The sequence below is a fragment of the Equus quagga genome, chromosome 16 (genome assembly GCF_021613505.1).
Source record: "Equus quagga isolate Etosha38 chromosome 16, UCLA_HA_Equagga_1.0, whole genome shotgun sequence".
Classification (NCBI taxonomy): Eukaryota; Metazoa; Chordata; class Mammalia; order Perissodactyla; family Equidae; genus Equus; species Equus quagga.
The window spans coordinates 42,213,047-42,232,429 of NC_060282.1; the positions used below are offsets into that span (position 1 = coordinate 42,213,047).

Consider the following 19,383-nt stretch of genomic DNA (forward strand, 5'->3'; position numbering starts at 1 on the left):
ATGAGTAAAAGTTTGATAGGAACAGGATATTTACACAGTATTGAAGTATCCCCTCACAAAATATGCATTACTAACTAATGAAAATTGTTATTAATTAAATTTAGAGGGGAGAAACTCGAAGGACACCTTCTCAACCAAGTAATAAAAAGTTCACAGCACACTAATAGTATAAATCAACATCATGTGCTTCCTGATATGATACTGATAAAAGCACATCACTTCTGTAAATATTCCTGCCAAAAACGTGTAAATCATGAGGAAACATTAAATAAACCCAAATTGAGAGAGATTCTACAAAGTAACTGACCTCTTCTCTTCAAAAAACATCAAGCTCATGAAAGATAAGGAAAGACTAAGAAACTGTTTCAGACTGGAGAGAACTAAAGAGTTAGGACAATTAGGGCCGGTGCAGTGGTTAAGTGCACACGTTCAGCTTTGGTGGCCTGGGGTTCGCCAGTTCGGATCCCAGGGGCGGACATGGCACCTCTTAGCAAGCCATGCAGTGGTAGGCGTCCCACATATAAAATCAACGAAGATGGGCACGGATGTTAGCTCGGGGCCAGTCTTCCTCAGCAAAAAGAGGAGGACTGGCAGCAGATTTTAGCTCAGGGCCAATCTTCCTCCAAAAGAAAAAAGTTATGACAATTAAATGCACCACAAAATCCCAGATAATATGAAAGACATAATAGAATAACCAGCAAAATTTGAATGGAGTCTCTGGATGAGATATAATACTGAATCAATTTTAATATCTTGATTTTCTTGGTTGTACTATGGTTACATGAGAGAGAATCCTTGTGTATTAAGGAATACACACCAAAATATTAAGGGAGGTAATAGTGCATCATGTCTACATCTTATTCTCAAATGGTTCAGAATGTTAACAATGAGGGAATTTGGATGAAGAGTGTATTCGAGCTCTGTGCACTATTTCTGTAATTTTCATGTAAATTTGCAATTACTTCAAAATACAAAGTTAAAAAAATATACAATCTTTACTATATACATTCTAGAATGACTTAAATATAAGGTACTTAACAAACTGCCTAACGACAAGAGTACTTTCATTGTAATATACTGGAACTTATAACGTTACTTCCTATAAAAGAGGTCCAATCTCATTCCATGGAGTTTAGGTACTGAAATTCAGACTACTCCCACTTTTCAAGTGGTTCACATTTTGTCATGTGCCTAACAAAGAACTTAAAGCCCTTCTAGCTACTCCCTTCACAATTTCTCCCAACTTCCACACAAACAAAAGGAGGAGATCATGAAAAGTAACCCTGCTATCACAAGACAGCTCTACTAAAAAAATCTCACCTTTAGCGGTTTCAGCTACAAAATGGACAGTGCAGGCCAAACAGCTCTAGAGTTTATACTTTTAATATATAGAGAGAGAAAAATATTTTTAAATTTTATATTACTATAAAAAGTCTCAACTTCAAAAGTGTTTAAAACATTTAAAAGTTAACATGAGGGGGCTGGCCCGGTGGCACAGTGGTTAAGTGCACACATTCCACTTCGGCTGCGCAAGGTTTGCCAGTTCAGATCCTCGGTGCGGACATGGCACCGCTTGGCAAGCCATGCTGTGGTAGGGGTCCCACGTATAAAGTAGAGGAAGACGGGCACGGATGTGAGCTCAGCACCAGTCTTCCTCAGCAAAAAGAGGAGGATTGGCAGCAGATGTTAGCTCAGGGCTAATCTTCCTCAAAAAAAAAAAAGTTAATATGAAACAGTGAGAAAACACTGAATAGGAATCAAAACTACAATCTTCATTTCCATCATTCCACTAGTTATTGACAGAAATGATACCAGCCAAGTCTATTTCCTAATTTGCAAAATTAGGCTTGATAAGCTACCTGTTTCATATCTCCTAAAAATAACCAAGATGTGAAGTAGTTCGAGTTTCTTGCATGGAAATGAAAATGAAATGAAGACATAATAGAACTGTAACAACTCTGGGGAAATAAGATATTCTATACAGCTAAGAGTTGTCCTGTGAACAATTTTTAAAAATTTTTGGTTGGAAATTTTTCTCAACAATATTACCCATTTCTTTACATTAAATGGGATATACTGATCATTTAACCATTTCTTCATCACTCAGGATCACTGTGTATTGGTATACAAGGATATGTAAGTGGCTAACCAAGGTCCAGTTACCTGAGAACTGCTCCAGATAGTAAGAAATGCCATATTATGACTTTATATAGCAATGGGGCCAGTAACCTTCATTCATTAATTCTAACATTTATTCAGTGCCTACTATGTGCCAGGCACTGTGCTAGACACTGAAGACAGGTATAGACTTCAGTCTAGTAGGGAGAGACAGACATGAGAAATAAGCATATTTGGTGTTAGAACTGTGCTAGTTCCACAGACCTGTGGCATCAAGGCGCAAAGAAACAAGTGGTTCCCCAGTGGAGCTGGAGGAAGACGGAAAACAACTGCACTTCCAGATATGACCACCAGCATCTCCTCACCTCCTTATTATAGCACTAATCCCAAAGCCTGAGGCAGTGTTCCTGAAAACCAAACTCCAACGAGCCTATGTGAGAGATTATGTGTGCGATTTTCCCAGGAACCTAGATTCCTAGGATAGCTCTGGCTGGCTAACCTGAAGTTATGGCCTGGTATCTGTGCTGATATTTGGAGGCTTTGTGTAATATGTCCAAAACAATTCTGCACAAATGATTTCAGAGGCCAAAGCGTGCAAAGATCAATGGACAGTTAGAAGCTAAAAGTTTTAATCTTCCTTTCAAATTTCATTTTGTTTTTATTTTAAAACTACTCACTGAGCAATTGTTATGTGCCAGCATTTTCATATACACCATCGCACATTTAATCCTGACAACTAGGCTATAAAGCAGTAGAAATTCACAAATGAGGAAACAGCCAAATCTTAAAGTAAGTAACTCTTCCAAGTGACAGAGCTGGGAGGAAAAACTCAGATCAAGTCTGCCTGCAAAATCCAGGCTTTTTAATAAACCTCTAAAATCAATAGCTTCCACTCCACTCAAATACCAACATGGACAGATTAAGTATCTGGCCATGAGGCCAGCCAGTGGCACAGTGGTTAAGTTTGCACGTTCCTCTTCGGTGGCTGGGGGTTCACCGGTTCAGATCCCGGGTGCAGACATGGCACCACTTGGCAAAAGCCATGCAGTGGTAGGCGTCCCACATATAAAGTAGAGGAAGATGGGCATGGATGTTAGCTCAGGGCCAGTCTTCCTCAGCAAAAAGAGGAGGATAAGCAGCAGTTAGCTCAGGGCTAATCTTCCTCAAAAAACAAACAAACAAAAAGTATCTGGCCATGTGTGAATACATATATTTGATAAAAGTTGTCATGTGATATCCATACAATAGTAGTGGAGGAATACATAAGAAATTTATAAGAGTGATTATTCTGATTATTCACCTCTGGATAGGAAAGTCAGGATACTACTGGTGTCAGAGAAAAATTGCTCTCGAAAAGTGGGTATGAGGGGTATACATTTTGGTAACTTCAATTTTTTATCATAAAAAAACTTTAAAATATATAAAAATGACTACAACCTTTTAGCAGTTTGGGCTTTTACAATTCTTAATGCCCTGATTTCTACTACTGCTATAATCAAAAACAAGGTGGGGGAGGAACACCATGAAAGAGAGATTAAAAACAAAACAAAACACTGAAATGCATGGGAATTTTACATTGTTATGCTACAATGGAATTCATTGGATTTACTAGCCCAATCAAATCCAAGGTACTTTATTCTAGCACTTCTCCGAAGTCCTGGAGACCGAGTACTTGGAGCCTTTCTACCACAGTTATGAAGCAAGGGCAGCAAAAGGGCAGCGAGGGCTGAGTCATGTCTCCGCAGTCAGGCCTGGATTCCAAGGCAGGCCCCTGCCCAGATGTGCCGGGGGACCGGATCCATCCAACTCGATTCCACAAACGATTAACAGCGACTCCCATGTGCCAGGCCTTTCCAGTGTCACCAGGGCGAACAAAACCGTCCTCAAGCCCCTGACTTTATGAGGCTATTCCACTGAACCTCAGGCAAATTCCCTGATCTCTCTAAACTTCCATTTCCTCGTTTATTAAATGAGATACTGTGGCTTATACTGTACTCACTGTGCCCTTGCTTTGTGCCACACATGGTTCTAAATGCTTTAATCCACGTGACTCTAAATCGCAAGTCTACCTTTGCCCATCACAATTGGCAAGGAAGATTAAGCAAATGACTTGTAAACTACTTTGTATAATGCCTGACAAACAGGAAGGACTCAAAGTGACCTACTGTTGTAATTAAAACTAATTACTACTCGTCTTTCAAATTTAAAAAAGCTATGCATGCAAAACGTTTAATTAGGTAAAAATTAAGGTTCAGGCAAGGTGACAGACAAGGAGTCTTACCACTATTTTGTGACCCGTGTGAAAGTTCCTGCTGCCTCACTGCCCCCCGCCCGGAGCCCACCTGAGCGCACACGCAGAGGGCTGCCAGCAAGGCGCCGGTCCGCGAGCCCCGGCCGGCCGCGAGCCCCGCCGCGCCCACGCGGGCCCCTTCCGGCTGCTCCCCGACCTCCCGTCGGGAGCAGGCCCGGCTCGCTCACCGCAGCAGCTCCATGCAGTAGGCGTCAGTGCCCGAGGCGCCCAGTCCGCTGGCTGCCGCCACGTTCCGTCCAGGGCCCGCGAGACCTGGGACCCGCCGCCCGCGCGCCCACAGGCCCGGAACGCCGAGCCGCAGGGGGCCACACGCCGAACCCGGAGCGGAGACCGCCATGACACGGACGCCGCATGCCCTCCGACCCCGCGCCTGCGGTGCGCAAGCACGCCTCGCCACGCCCCCGGCAGGTCCCGCCGCGCGCTTCTCGGCTGCGGGAGGCAGGCTCCGGACGCCGCTTGGAGAAGAGGCAGGTGTCGCTGTGGCCCTGTGCATCTGGGCCGCCGCCGTGCTTTTCCCCCTCGGTTCCAGGAAAGCCCCGCCTAAATTCAGTCGATCCCGCCAGGCTCTCCCCCTCCCTTCCAGATCCTTATGAAGATGTATTTATCAAGGTAGGAGGGTAAATTTTGACAGTTTACTAGATTGATTTATAACTTTTAAATATTTGTTCTCACAGTATGTGAGCCTCTTTTAGTACTCTTACCCTCAGACCCGTCAAATATTAGAGTTGGGTCTTGTTGCCACCACCTGGTCTAAGCCAACAGCTGCCTATATCTGGATCCCAGTGACACTTCCTGCCCAGATTTGCCCAAAATGTTCATGCTGCAGCCAGACTGGGTTCTTTCGAAAATGTACATCTGATCATGACCCTTTCCTGCTTTGACAACTTTTCCTGCGCAGTATTGGATAATGCTTCTCCCTGATAATGGCCTCTATTTACTTTTCAGCCTCAACTCTGGCCATTTGCATTTGTGACTCCAGTTTAATGTTTCTCCTTAACCCAAGGGAGAGTGCCCTGTTGTCTGGACTAAAGAACTGTAGCCGATTCACCCTGCTTTGGTTTTCCTCCCTGAGACTGCCTCTCTTTGGCCTATGCAGTAGCAGGACCTCAGTCCCACCTGCATAATATCCTCTCTTTCCTGTGGGCTTCTATCCTTCAGCTATGACAGACACACACTGGTGTTTTCGATACCACAGTTTAAACCTGATGTGTTAAAAAAAAAAAAAAAAAAAGGAAAAAGAAATCACTCATCTACATCTCCGGTTCTGATCTCCTGCACAGCTGGACTTTTCCATGTAGACATCTTGCCACTACTTCAAAGTCCACATGTCTAAAAACCAAACCAAACTAGCTCCTCTTCTTAGTCTCTTTATTTATCTGAACAGTGTCCTCCTTCTCACAGTCAACCGGGCGAAACACTTAGGAGTCATCCTTACCTCTTTTCTCTTCTATATCTAATATATCTAACTGGGCTGGTCCTATCAATTCTTTTTCCTTCACATACTCAAATCCATGGCAGCATAGCTGGTGCAAAACTACGTGGATTCAGATCCTGGCACCAGCTCCTACTATCTTTGTGACCTTGGGTGACAGACTTACCTTTTTTTGTGCTGCAGATTCCTTGCCTATAAAATGGAAATAATAATAGAACCTACTTACGAAGGTTCTTGTGAGAATTAAATGAATTAATACGTTAAAGGCACTTGGGGCAGTATCTGGCCCATAATAAGTGCTCAACACAAGTCATCTATATAGGGGAAACTTTAAGGAAGACTTTTTAAAAGGACCAAAAACATTGCTGTTGTCTCAGTGGAAAGCTAGACATTGTCCAGGTTATCTGATTCTATGAGGTCTCTGTGCCTTTCATTGTCTTTGAGCTATTTTACAATTCTGTAAGTTACAGAATATTGACAGTAATGCAGATGATTCTTGTTCTAAATATGTGAATTGTGTCCATAGGAGATTCAGTTGATTATTGTTCTTTGGATATCGACCAGTTTTGCCAGTTTGGGATCTATTAAGCAGTTTTACTTAAGCATTCCTGACTGCCTGTATATGTCTGGTACTTTGAATCCTCCTTCAAACTGGTTGTAGCATCTTCCTGGTTCTCTCAATTAATGAATTAAGTGAAGTTTTTGACATGTGTTCATTTTATATCTGTATGAGTGTCGTGATTATACGGTTTTGTTAAAAATTATTTTTAATGGCTACCATTAGCTGTTATAACTTCTCTTCCATTGTATTTCCAGTACCCAGGTTGACATCTTTCTGATGGACCTATTTCATTTGTTCTTGTCTCCAGGCCACTCAATCTGTATTGAAAAATACAGGGGCTGGCCCTGTGGCCCAGTGGTTAAGTTCATGTGCTCTGCTTCAGCGGCCCAGGGTTTTGCCAGTTTGAATCCTGGGCACAGACATGGCACCGCTCATCAAGCCATGCTGAGGTGGCATCCCACATGCACAACTAGAAGGATCACAACTAAAAATACACAACTTTGTACCAGGGGGCTTTGGGAGAAAAAGGAAAAATAAAATCTTTAAAAAAAGAAAAAGAAAAATACAGCCATTTCTAGTTATCACAAATGCATTATAAAGGTGTTATGAGCCTATAGATACATAAACCTGAAGGCAGAATTCCAATTAATAGCAATAAAGGAAAAATTAAGAACTTTTAAAATTATGCTATGGATAACACCGTCACCGACTAACATTATTTAAACATCTATTATTTGCTAATCTTGAAATTAATTTTTTTATAGATACTACTGCTGTCTTTTTTTAGAACTATGAGCACATGAATATCAAAACCAATATATTTGAAATATGCATACACTTTTATTCAACCAGGGTTATAGACAAGGCAGAAGCTCAGCACTTAACCAAAAAATTAACAGTAAGAAATAAATGACCACAGAAGCATGACTTGTTAACTTGGCCTTTAGCTGTGGCATTTGCTTACTGTCTTCTTTGAGTATATGACTCTCTCCATGATGATTATAACTGATCCATCTGTGTAATTGTGGATGAAATATAATAAGATTCCTTTCCAAGCTTTAGCCGAATAAAAACTGTCCTTTGGTTGATTGCTACGTTTTAAGGAGTTATGCCTTAAAATGTTCCAGAATATTGTTCCACCTCTTATTTTTTTCATCGCCTCTGTTAAGAAGTGAGTTTCAGGGGGCTGGCCCCGTGGCCGAGTGGTTAAGTTCGCACGCTCCGCTGCAGGCGACCCAGTGTTTCATTGGTTCAAATCCTGGGCGCGGACATGGCACTGCTCATCAAACCACGCTGAGGCAGCGTCCCACATGCCACTACTAGAAGGACCTACAACAAAGAAGATACAACTATGTACCGGGGGGCTTTGGGGAGAAAAAAGAAGTGAGTTTCAGGGGCCAGCCCCAGGGCCGAGTGGTTAAGTTTGCGCACTCTGCTTCGGCAGCCCAGGGTTTTGCCGGTTCAGATCCTGGGCGCTGACATGGTACCACCTATCAGGCCATGCTGAGGCGCCGTCCCTCCTAGCACAACCAGGGGCACTCACAACTAGAATATACAACTATGTACTGAGGGGGCAGCTTTGGGGAGAAGAAGAAGGAAAAAGAAAAAGAAGATTGGCAACAGTTGTTAGCTCAGGTGCCAATCTTTAAAAAAAAAAAAAAAAGCGAGTTTTCATTCCTTATGTTAAGAGTCAGGCTGGCCTGTTGGCTTTATATGACACCTTGAATATCTAAGGGGTCTGAGAGGGTCTACACCAGACCACAACTTATTAAACCTCCCTGGACAAGATACTCCACATACCTCTTCCTCCTTCTCCAAGGCCCTCAAGGATCAACTGACTTCTCCTTGGTCCATTTTGTTTCATTACATGTTTTTCATTATATGCATGCTATTGAGTACTAAAATCTACTTTAAATCTAATTAAAGGAAATCTGGAAAATATAAGCAAATGTAGGAAAAAATCATGCTAAAACCTATAATTCAAATAGATACTGTTCACATTTTGGTGTTTTCTTCCATCCTTTTTATAGGCATAGGCTTTTTGATTGTTTTTACATATTGCCTGTACAATATTATGTGATTAGCCTAGCATGATATAAACATTTTCTTATGCTATTATTTCATTCATTTTAAAAGATTTATTGAAAGTCTACTCTGCATACACTGTACCAGTTGCTAGGATTCCAGAGTGATCAAATAGATATACTCCGTGTCCTCAAAGAGCTTATTCTTTAGTAGTAAAGATACTTAAACAAAAATCATCACAAATAAATATATAATTACAAAAATGTGATAACTGCTATTATATTAATAAGAATATAGGTTCAGCTGCTCAAATAAAGACACAAAATAACAGTGATGTAAACAAAGTAGACATTTATTCCTCTTTTGAGTAGCAGTTTGGTGTAAGCTACCTGGGTAATTTAGAGTTTCCTGGAGACTCCCAGGTCCCAGGAACCCAGACTCCTTCAGTTTGGTAGTTCCATCATGTGAAGAATATAGCACTCATATCCACGATGGCCCACTGTTAGTTCCACTTGCCAGCTAGCAGCAAGAGTGGAGGGTAAGAGGCAAGACATGGCCCTTTTCTTTAAGACAGGAGTCCTAACCATTTTTGTTCCATGGCATATAGCAATATGTGTACTTCTTTAAACATTAAATAATAAGATCTAGCACTGAGTCTAATTTCAAATTTCATAGTGATGATGAACATAACAATATATTAGATATCTGCAGTACTATTATGTGATGTGAAATGTGAGTTCATTTGGCAACAAGATCACAGTTACTGCTAATAGTTTTGTGCTTTGTTGTCTATATTCATAATTAAAGCAAGTGCTAAATTTCAGTTAGCAGTTAGTAAAAATGCAGGTGTAATTTTTTTTTCCCATTCACATTCACAGATCACCTGAATTGTATCCACAGGCTTCTCAGGTTAAGAACCTCCTACTTTAAGGGCACCACCCAGAATGTGCACGTATTGCATCTGCTCACATCCCATAGGTCAGAACTTAGTCTTCTACAAGGAAGGCTGGGAAATAGTCTTTGTTCCAGGTATCCGTGTGCCCAGTTAAAAGTCGGGGGTCCTATTATTATTGAAAATGAGGAGAATGGATGTTGGGGAACAACTAACAGAAAAGAACCAGATGTTATGAAAGAGCTTGATTTAGATTATGGAGTCAGGAAAAGTAGTTGAGAAAGTGATAGTTAAGCTGAGATCTGAAATATAATTAATAATAATAGTAATAATACCTGTTGCTTATTGAGTGCTTACTATGTGCTAGGTATTCTTCTATTATGTTATGGGTATTCATTCAATCTCACAACAACCACCTTTGGGTTAGGGTGACTGTTTAGGTTTTAGCACTCAAAGTCCTGTATCCCAGGAAGCCTCTCAGTCTGGGACAAACCGGATGGTTGTCACTCTGTTGGTACTGTTGTTATCATCCCCATTGTACAGAAGAGAAAAACAAGGCATGAAAAGGTTAAGTAATTTGCCCAAAATTACACAGCTAGTAATTGGCAGAGGCAGGATTTACACCTAGGAATCCACCTGCTTAACTACTGTATTAGTTTGCTAGAGAAACCATAACTAAGTACTACAGACTGAGTGGCTTAAACAACAGAAATTTATTTTCTTAGAATTCTGGAGGCTAGCTGTTCAAGCAGGGTTGTCACCTCTGAGGCCTCTCTCCTTAGCTTGTAGATGGCCGCCCTCTCCCTGTGTCCTCACATCGTCTTCCCTCTGTGTCTGTGTCCTAATCTCATCTTTCATAAGGACACCAGTCATACTGGATTAAGGCCCCTCCTGATGGCCTCATTTTACCTTAACCACCTCTGTAAAGACCCTCTCTCTAAATACAGTCACATTCTGAGGTGCAGGGGTTAGGACTTCAGTATATGAATGGAGGGGAGCAAAGTTCAGCCCATAACGACTACTATATTCTACTGCCTGGAAAAGAGTTGAGGGGGAGCATAGTGTTCTACAAGAGGGAACTGCATGTGCAAAAGCCCTGAGTCAGTCAAGTTTTCAGCACATTCACAGAACAGAGGGAAAGCCTGTGTAGCTGGCACTAACTGAGTGTACAGGAGGCTGGAGCACGTGAGACTGGAGAGGTAAGCAGGGATCAAATTGTGTGATGTATTGTAGGCTAAGTTAAGATTTGAGCATTTTATCTTCAGTTCACTGGGAAACCATTGGAGGAATTAATGCAGGGGTTTGATATAATCGAACTTCGATTTTAAAGGACAACTCTTGTGTTTATTGGGAGAAGAGATTGGAAGCAGAGAGACCATTTAGGAGCTTATGGCTGGAGACCAGGTCAGAGTTATCGGTCACTTGTAGAGGTGTAGTAGTGGGGATGGAGAAAAGTGGTGAACATCAGACATGTGGTAAAGGTAGTACCAACAGAACTTGCTGTTGCACAGAAGGGGTCAGGGAGAAGATGCTGCCTGCTTCCTCCTTCCTGGCAGAACCCTTTTTGTTCAGGTATCCGCCCTCCTTCTCTAGAGGAGCCGGGCACCATCCTCAGCCCACAGACGTACTTCCGATTAGTGAACCTCAGCGTGGTATTTCCACTCCCATCAGCAGTGATTTGTCCAGGACTGTGCATATTTTCCTGCTCTGGCCAACAACGCTTGTGGAAAAGTACACTATGGGGCTGCTGAGAAAGTTGCCTCACTAATAAAAGGAGATACAAGGTACAATACACCACTTGTGAGATATTCTTACCAAAAAGGTTTACCATAAATCTAAGCTTCTAAATCTAGTTGTTTTTTGGGGTTTTTTTTAAGATTTTATTTTTCCTTTTTCTCCCCAGAGCCCCCTGGTACATAGTTGTATATTTTTAGTTGTGGATCCTTCTAGTTGTGGCGTGTGGGATGCTGCCTCAGCATGGCTTTTTTTTTTTTGAGGAAGATTAGCCCAGAGCTAACTGCTACCAATCTTCCTCTTTTTGCTGAGGAAGACTGGCCCTGAGCTAACATCTGTGCCCCTCTTCCCCTGCTTTATATGTGGGATGCCTACCACAGCATGGCTTGCCAAGTGGTGCCATGTCTGCACCGGAGATCCGAACCGGTGAACCCTGGGCCCCCAAAGTGGAATGTGGAACGTGCAAACTTAACCGCTGCACCACTGGGCCGGCCCCTACTTTTTTCTTTATATGTGGGACACCTGCCACAGCATGGCTTGCCAAGCGGTGCCATGTCCGCATCCGGGATCTGAACTGGCGAACCCCAGGCCACCGAAGGGGAACGTGTGCACTTAACCGCTGAGCCACCAGGCTGGCCCCTCAGCATGGCTTGATGAGCAGTGCCATGTCCACACCCAGGATCCGAACCAACAAAACCCTAGGCCGCTGAAGTGGAGCATGTGAACTTAACCACTCAATCACGGGGCCAGCCCCTAAATCTAGTTTTGAAGTTTATAAGAAACACAAAAGAAGAGGAACAAGATAAATGATATCATAAGGAAACAAATCAGAATAATTCAAAAGAAAAACTCAATTTCATGAGAAAACAAATGGGGGGAATGTTCTAAATTAAAAGGGACCAAAGAAATATAAAACCAAATGCAATGTATGAAACTTGATTGGATTCTGGTTTGCAAAAGATGAGCTATAAAACACATTTTAGGGACAACTGAGGAAATTTGAACTTGGACTAAATATTAAGTGATATTAGAGAATTGCTGTTAGTTTTTCTTAAGTGTGATGATGATGATGTTCTATAAGAGACATCTTTATTCTTAGGAAAGATAGGCTGAATTGTCTAGGGGTAAAGTGTCATGATGTCTGCAACTTACTTTCAAATGATACAGGAAGAAATACATATATTCATATATACATCACACTGAGTGATGGAAAGAGATTAAACAATTGTGGCATGTGACAAAATGTTATCAATTGTTGAATCGAGGTGTAGCGTATACAGTTAGTCACCACTCTCAACTTTGCTGTAAGTTTAAATTTTTTCAAAATAAAAAGATGAGAAGGGCAGAGAGACACAAGGAAGATGCATACTCTTCTTCCTCTGGATGTTGTCATTTCGGGATGTGACTCTGGTAACAGCTGCACCCATCTTGCAGCCATGAGGGAGATTAGGCTGAGGATCAAGCTGAAGTGCTGACTGACTCTAGGTCCCTGCTGACATTAATCAGTAGATGCATTTTTAGCCATTGAAGCTATCCTTCCTGAAAATGTTTGTGTTATGTAAAATAATCCGTATTCCTTACCGTTTAAGCCATTTTGAGTTGAGCCATTATTTCCAGTGGAGACAGGAATAAACACTGAAAACAGAGTGATCAAGGAGGCAGCCAGAAAACAATACTGATACAGATATAAATAATAATTCATATACAATTTTGCTCTCTGCTTTTTAAAATATTATAACATTTTTCCTTAAGATTTATTTATAAACATTTTTATTTAATATTTTTGAGTAGGTAATATATTCCTGTGGTAGATTGGCTATGGCCACAAATTCTTTGCACAACTCTTATCAGGAGGTGGAGTCTGTTTCCCACCCCTTGAATCTGAGCTGTCTTTGACATTTGCTTTTACCACAAGAAGATAACAGAAGTGACATTGTGCCACTTCCAGAGCCGATGCCTCAGAAACCGTGCAGCTTCTGGTTCCCCTAGCTTGAACACTTCTCTGAGTCAGCCATGTAAGGAAATTTGTTTAACCTACTGGAGGATAGGAGTTCATGTAGAGAAGAACTCAGCAAGAGCCCAGACCAGTTGCCAGATGTGAATGAGACCAACTTGGACCTTTGGGCCCACCACATCTTTCAGCTGAATGCCACCACATGACTGAGGCCAGGTAAACAAACAGAAGAACCACCCAGCCAACCCACAGAACCAGGAGAAATAATAAATCAGTGTTGTATAAGTCATCAAGTGTTGGGGTGGTTTGTTATGCAGCAATTCATTACTAATACAATTTAAATGGTGCAAAAGATTTTAAATATAAGGATATACAAGTGAGGACTCGAAAAGATATTTGTATACCCATGTTCACAGCAGCATTATTCACAGTAAGCAAGGGGTAGAAACAACCCACATGTTCGCTGACTGGTGAATGGACAAAAAAGTGTGGTATGTACATACAGTGGAATATTTTTCAGCCTTAAAAAGGAAAGAAATTCTGACACTTGCTACAACATGGATGAACCTTGAAAATACTAAGTGAAATAAGCCAGTCACAAAAGGACACATACTGAATGATTCCATTTATATGAGGTACCTAAAATAGTCAAATTCATGGAAGTAGAAGTAGAATGGTGGTTGTCGGGCTAGGAGGAGGGAGGAATGGGGAATTATTGTTCAATAGGTACAGAGTTTCAGTTTTGCAAAGTGAAAAGAATTCTGGAGGTAGATGGTGGTGATGGTTGCACAATGTGAATGTTAAGTTATGCGCTGCATAAGAATGTTTCAGTCAACAATGGACCGCATATACGACAGTGGTCCCATAAGATTAGTACCATATAGCCTAAGTGTGTAATAGGCTATACCATCCAGATTTATGTAGGTACACTCTATGATGTTTGCACAACAACAAAATCACCTAATGACACATTTCTCAGGGTGTATCCCTGTTGTTAAGCTAGGCCATCACAGCCTGGCTTGATGAGTGATATGTAGGCCTGTGCCCAGGATCTTAACCCATGAACCCTGGGCCGCTGAAGCAGAGTGCGCCAATTTAACCTCTCCACCACTGGACTGGTCCCAAGATGGTAAAAATTTTTATTTGTATTTTACCACAATTAAAGATACAAGTGAAAAAATTTCTCCTACCCCTTGCTCATCTGCCTATCCCTTTACTCCTCCACAACCACTAGGTAACCATTATCGTTAGTTAATATGATGGTTTTAAAAATATGTCCACAAATTCTTTGATACTCTTTCCTTAAGAAATTAAGCTTAAGTCCCCTTCCCATGAGTGTGAACTGGATTCACTTCTAACAAAGAGAACCCAGCATAAGTAATGATACTCCACTTCTGAGATTAGGCTATAAAAGGCACCTTCCATCTTGGATTCTTTCTGTCTCTCTGTCTCAATCTCTCTCTCTTATCACTTGCTCTTTGGGAAGCCAGCTGCCATGTCATGCGAGCAGCCCTAGGGAGAGGCCCATATGTCAAAGAACTGAAGCCTTCTGCCAACAGTCATGTGAGTGAGCTTAGAAGTGGGCATTCTAGCCCCTTCAGATGACTGCAGCCCCAGCTGACAACTTGACTGCAACTTCGTGAAAGACCCTGAGCCAGAGCCACCCAGCAAAGCCACTCCCAGATTCCTAACCCTCAGAAACCATATGAGACAAAGAAACGTTGGCTGTTTTAATCTGTTAAGATTTGGGGTAACTAGTTATGTGGCCATAAATAGCTGATACAATATGCTTTCCTTTATTTATGCGTATACATGCAAATATGAATATAGATTCTAGTCTCTCCCCCACCTTTTACATAAAAGATAGTATATTGTTCACATTATCCTGCACTTTACCTTGCCTTCCTGATAATTTCTCTTATAGATATTTCCATATAAGTTCACTATGAGTTTCACTTGTTTTTATAGCTACGTATTGTTAATTTCACCAGTCTTCTGCTGGTAGACCTTGGCTTTTTGTAATCATTTGCTCTAACAACCAGTGCTTAAATTATTAGCTTTGTACCTCATTTTTTTTTTTTTAGGAAGATTAGCCCTGAGCTAACATCTGCTGCCAATCCTCTTCTTTTTGCTGAGGAAGGCTGGCCCTGAGCTAACATCCATGCCCATCTTCCTCTACTTTATATGTGGGATGCCTACCACAGCATGGCTTGTCAGGCTGTGCCACGTCCACACCTGGGATCTGAACCAGCAAACCCCCGGCCACCGAAGCTAAACTTGCGCACTTAACCACTGCGCCACCAGGCCAGCCCCTATATCTCACTTTTAATTTGCATTCATTTGATTATTATGAGAGAGAATTTTTTACTACACATTTGTATTTAATTTTCAGTGATTTATTAACATCCTTACCCATTATTTTTTGTTAAAACCCTAGTAGTTTATTTCAAAGTATAAAATTGTTTTCCTTACCCATTTTAATGCTTATGATCTTAATGTTTTCCTTTTTTATCTGTATGGGCTTTTATATATTAAGGCTATAAAATCTGTTAAGTCTTTGTCGTATTTGTGTCAAATATTTTTCTGGTTTATTTTTACTTGTTTTTAATGTGTTATTTTTTGGTCATTTTTTAATTTTAGAAAATTACTGAGTAAATTAAATAGTACAGAAGTTCTCTTTCCTTCACTCCCCTCATTCTTACTGCTAAGGGATATGTGTGGTGATTTTTTTTACTCAAAATTTTAAGCCTTTAGATTGTCAAATCCATGGAACTTTTTCTTTATTAACTTCTCCTATTGTTAATGCTTAGAAAGACCTCCCGCATACAGAATTCAAAGGTGGAGAGGAGCCAGAGAGAATATGGAAAAACGAGTAGGTGGGCTATTGAGGTTGTTTGGGCCAGAGATTATTGTGGCTTGGACTGGGAGTGTGACACTGGAGAAAAAGAGAGGATAGGTCAGTATATAATTTGGAGGTTGACTTGCTGACAGATTGATGGGAAGTAGGAAGAGGTAGTGAAGAAAAGGGAGAAATAAAGGATGGTTCCTAGATTTTTGACATAAGCAACTGGTGGAATGGGGGTATCTCTTTAACATTCCGGAGCTGAGGAATGTGAAGTCTTTATGGGGTGATTGAGGATATTTTGGTGTATGCTACTTTCCCGATGACATTCATCAACATGTGATCCCCTTCAGCAGGATCCTAAAATACAGGCTGACATCCCTTGACTGCCTCTGGCTCCCCTTGGTCTTTATTCTTTGATCTACCATGTTTTAATGTGTCTGGCTACTTTGTAGGAATGTTTTTTTTGTGTTTACAAAGTGTTCTTGAGTTTGTCTCCTGTTCTCTTTGATGACTCCTTCCTGGGTACAAATGTGGGCCAGAGTTTTCCATTCCCCAGTCAGTGGGAGCTTCAGAAGGAGTGTTTCAGGCACTGGAGGATCATAAACACAGCCGGGAGGTACTGCTCTGTACTTTCTGTGGTTATCAGATTGTTGCAATGAGGGCCCTTGGGCAGTTCCTGAGGGCTGGTGCTGCATAACTCACCGCCACCTTTTGTTTCAACATAGGGGTCATCAAAGGAGAACTTGGTTTGTGAGTGTGTGGCCTGGAATAGCTAGTTCGGAAATAATCGGTAAAAACAGCAGGTTTGTTGTTTTTGTTGATGTTGATATCGTGCAGAACAGTGCCCAGTGAAGCTTCTAGTCCTCCTTTAACTCCACAAACAGGTTCAGAGGACACTGTCATTTCAGAACATCACAGCCACGTGAGAATGCCTGCTATAGAAAGAGAAATAAAGGTCATTGCCTCGGACTGGCCAGCCCCATACAATCAGTCTGATGCTTGACTGCTCTCCCTTAATGACCCAGAGAAGACAGCTCTGACTTCCTGCCGAAAGGACACACACTGAGTTGTTTTTCTGAGAGTGACAATGGCTTGTGTGGAGCTATGCCATGCACATGCTCCCTCCTGTTTCTTCTAGCAACCAGTACCACCTGTCAATAAGGGAAAAGGTTCACTAGAGTTAGAAATGTAGTCTGTGGTCTTGGAACAGCTTTTCTGGACAAAACTGATCCTTCTAGAGAAACGAACAGTGTAGGTCTTTGAAAAATTACATTCTAACTGATCCACAATTCTGTTTCGTAACCAAAGGTCACACCTACAGCCAAATTAAATGTTTGTCATTAAGGATATTTCCATCTGGCAAACAGAATACCATGGGATTAATGCTGCTCCCTCTTCCTGGAATGTCCTTGTGTGCTGTATCGTCAAGGAGCTCATTTGGCCACGCTCCCAAATCCCCAGCCTTTGACCAGCCACTTACTGCCTCCACAGACTCCCAAGAGAGCTACACAGGGGGACAGTCCTGGCAAATGAACACTGGTTATTACACTGTTTATACAAGTCCTACCACTGAGCTTGTCTGGATCACTTTAAAGGCAAAAAGACACGTAGAAATACAAACCCAACAAAAATGGTTGGACCCAAGACCTAGATCAAAGCGATGAAACTGCACCTGAGGCTTTCCTGAGGTGAGGGGTACAGGAAGAGACTCTCGAGCTTGTCCTTGTCACCAAAAGTCCTAATACCCTTTTGCCACCTCCTGAATTTCTATTTATGCTGTGAACCCCAATTCCAATGCCTCTTCTTTTCTCAATTTTCCTTGAGAAATTTTCTCAAGGAAAATTGAGCCCCACCTAAGAGAAATGACTGGTTCCTTCATTTGTGATCCTATAGCAATTTGTGTGTGTTTCTCTTTGATCACTTTGCTTGGTCCTATTGTGGTAATCTGTTTACATGGCCCTTTTCCCAGATTTCCAAAGGTAGACTCTGTCTTATTCATTCTTTTATTTCCAGTGCCTGGCCAAGTGCCTGGCATTGGGAGGTGTTCAGTGTATTGTTCTGAAAGCCATGTTTTTTGGCACTGGAAACAAGGTACCTGGTTGTGCAGTTTGTGCACTACACAAACATGCCTGGCCAAGGGGGCAAGCAGGACTGGTGTAGGGTAGTTTGGGGCTGTCTCTGCCCCAAGGAAGGAGAGCCTTTCTTGTTGCCCAGAGCCACAAGCAGGCAGGACTGCGTGAGCCCAGAGGGGCACTCCTAATTTGCACTGAGACACTGTATAGGCTTTCAGTCTTCCCAACTGCAAGAGCAAATCAGAGGCAGCAACTTTAAGAATGGCAGAATGTGACAAAATTCAGGTTTGAAAGGAATAGTTCCCCTTGTGAAAAGTTTCCACCACTCATCTAATAGTCTAAGCCTTACAGTTATCTGATTTTAGAGATCTTATTGTCAGTTATGAGTAAGAGGAACTTGGATGCATCATGCTTTTCAATGTAGTGTACTTATCCTCAATTAATATTTTTTAAAAATATTCAATTGTACAATTTTAGACCTGAAATAAAGTTAGTCATTTATTAATTCAACAAAGGTTTTTGAGCATATAATACTGTTTATATGCTTAATGTGGACTAGGCACTAGAAACTGTAATAAAATTGGCCAATGTCAAATACCTATTTAGTGTCTGGTTTTTCGTTTGCTAAAAGGGCATCTACCATACAATTCGGTCAGAAACAAATAGAGGCAAGTGGTTACTGTGTTAGTGCAATTGCAGTTTTATCAGTTTTGCTCTTTGGTTTCCACTGTGATCTTATATTGCCAATTTTTCAATGCAGAAGCTGTCATTTCTGTAGTTTTTAAATTCTTTTCCTCTATCTATTCCCACCCACCTACCACAAACAGACCATCAGCCATTCTGGGGATATCACTGCTAAATGTTCCATAGATTTGATGCACAAAATCATATGTATAAAGAAAGAAGATACACAAGACACAGGCAAGACTTGTCATAGTTGTCATGTGCGTATGGAGAGTTGCCTCTGCACAAATTGTTTTGAATCAGAATTAAAGAACCAAAGTTTGAAAATAGTTTGCTTTTTAAATATGTATTAGAGATGATTCCAGGTTATCCCTGTGATAATGTCATTCCAGTGTGGGAAGGAAGGGGAGAATTATGGTACTGTACCAGAAACTGCAAATACTGTATCTTAAGCCACAACCCTTAAATCAAGTGCCCAGCGGGGAATGGCTTATTTGTGAATATCACCTCTACCCTCACTGTGTAGGTTGCAGGAGGAAATGGTTAGGAGCCCAAGGGCTTGTGATGTCATTTCTTCTTCTCTGTCTTGCCCTCTTTCTTCATCTCCTCCTGTTCCTTCTCTTCCTCTTTTCTCTTTTGGCATCTGCATTGGGTTGCTATCCACAGCTGTTCCAAGATCAGTTCAGTTTGTATTTAATGATGATCTTTGAACATGTGTTTTTATCCCAATGTCTGAGATGTACACTCCCTCTTT

The 19,383-nt window shown here is 41.4% G+C and overlaps 1 protein-coding gene across 2 annotated transcripts in view; it reads right to left on the reverse strand.

Annotated features, from left to right (window-relative positions):
* Positions 1–4,937, reverse strand: part of NDUFAF6 (NADH:ubiquinone oxidoreductase complex assembly factor 6) — a 40,631-nt gene extending 35,694 nt beyond the window's left edge. For both annotated transcript variants that reach the window (XM_046642229.1, XM_046642228.1), the window contains exon 1: positions 4,597–4,937. In XM_046642229.1, the coding sequence (XP_046498185.1) occupies positions 4,597–4,922 (326 nt within the window). In that variant the 5' untranslated portion in view covers positions 4,923–4,937. The remainder of the gene's footprint in view (positions 1–4,596) is intronic.
* Between the last annotated feature and the right edge of the window lie 14,446 nt (positions 4,938–19,383).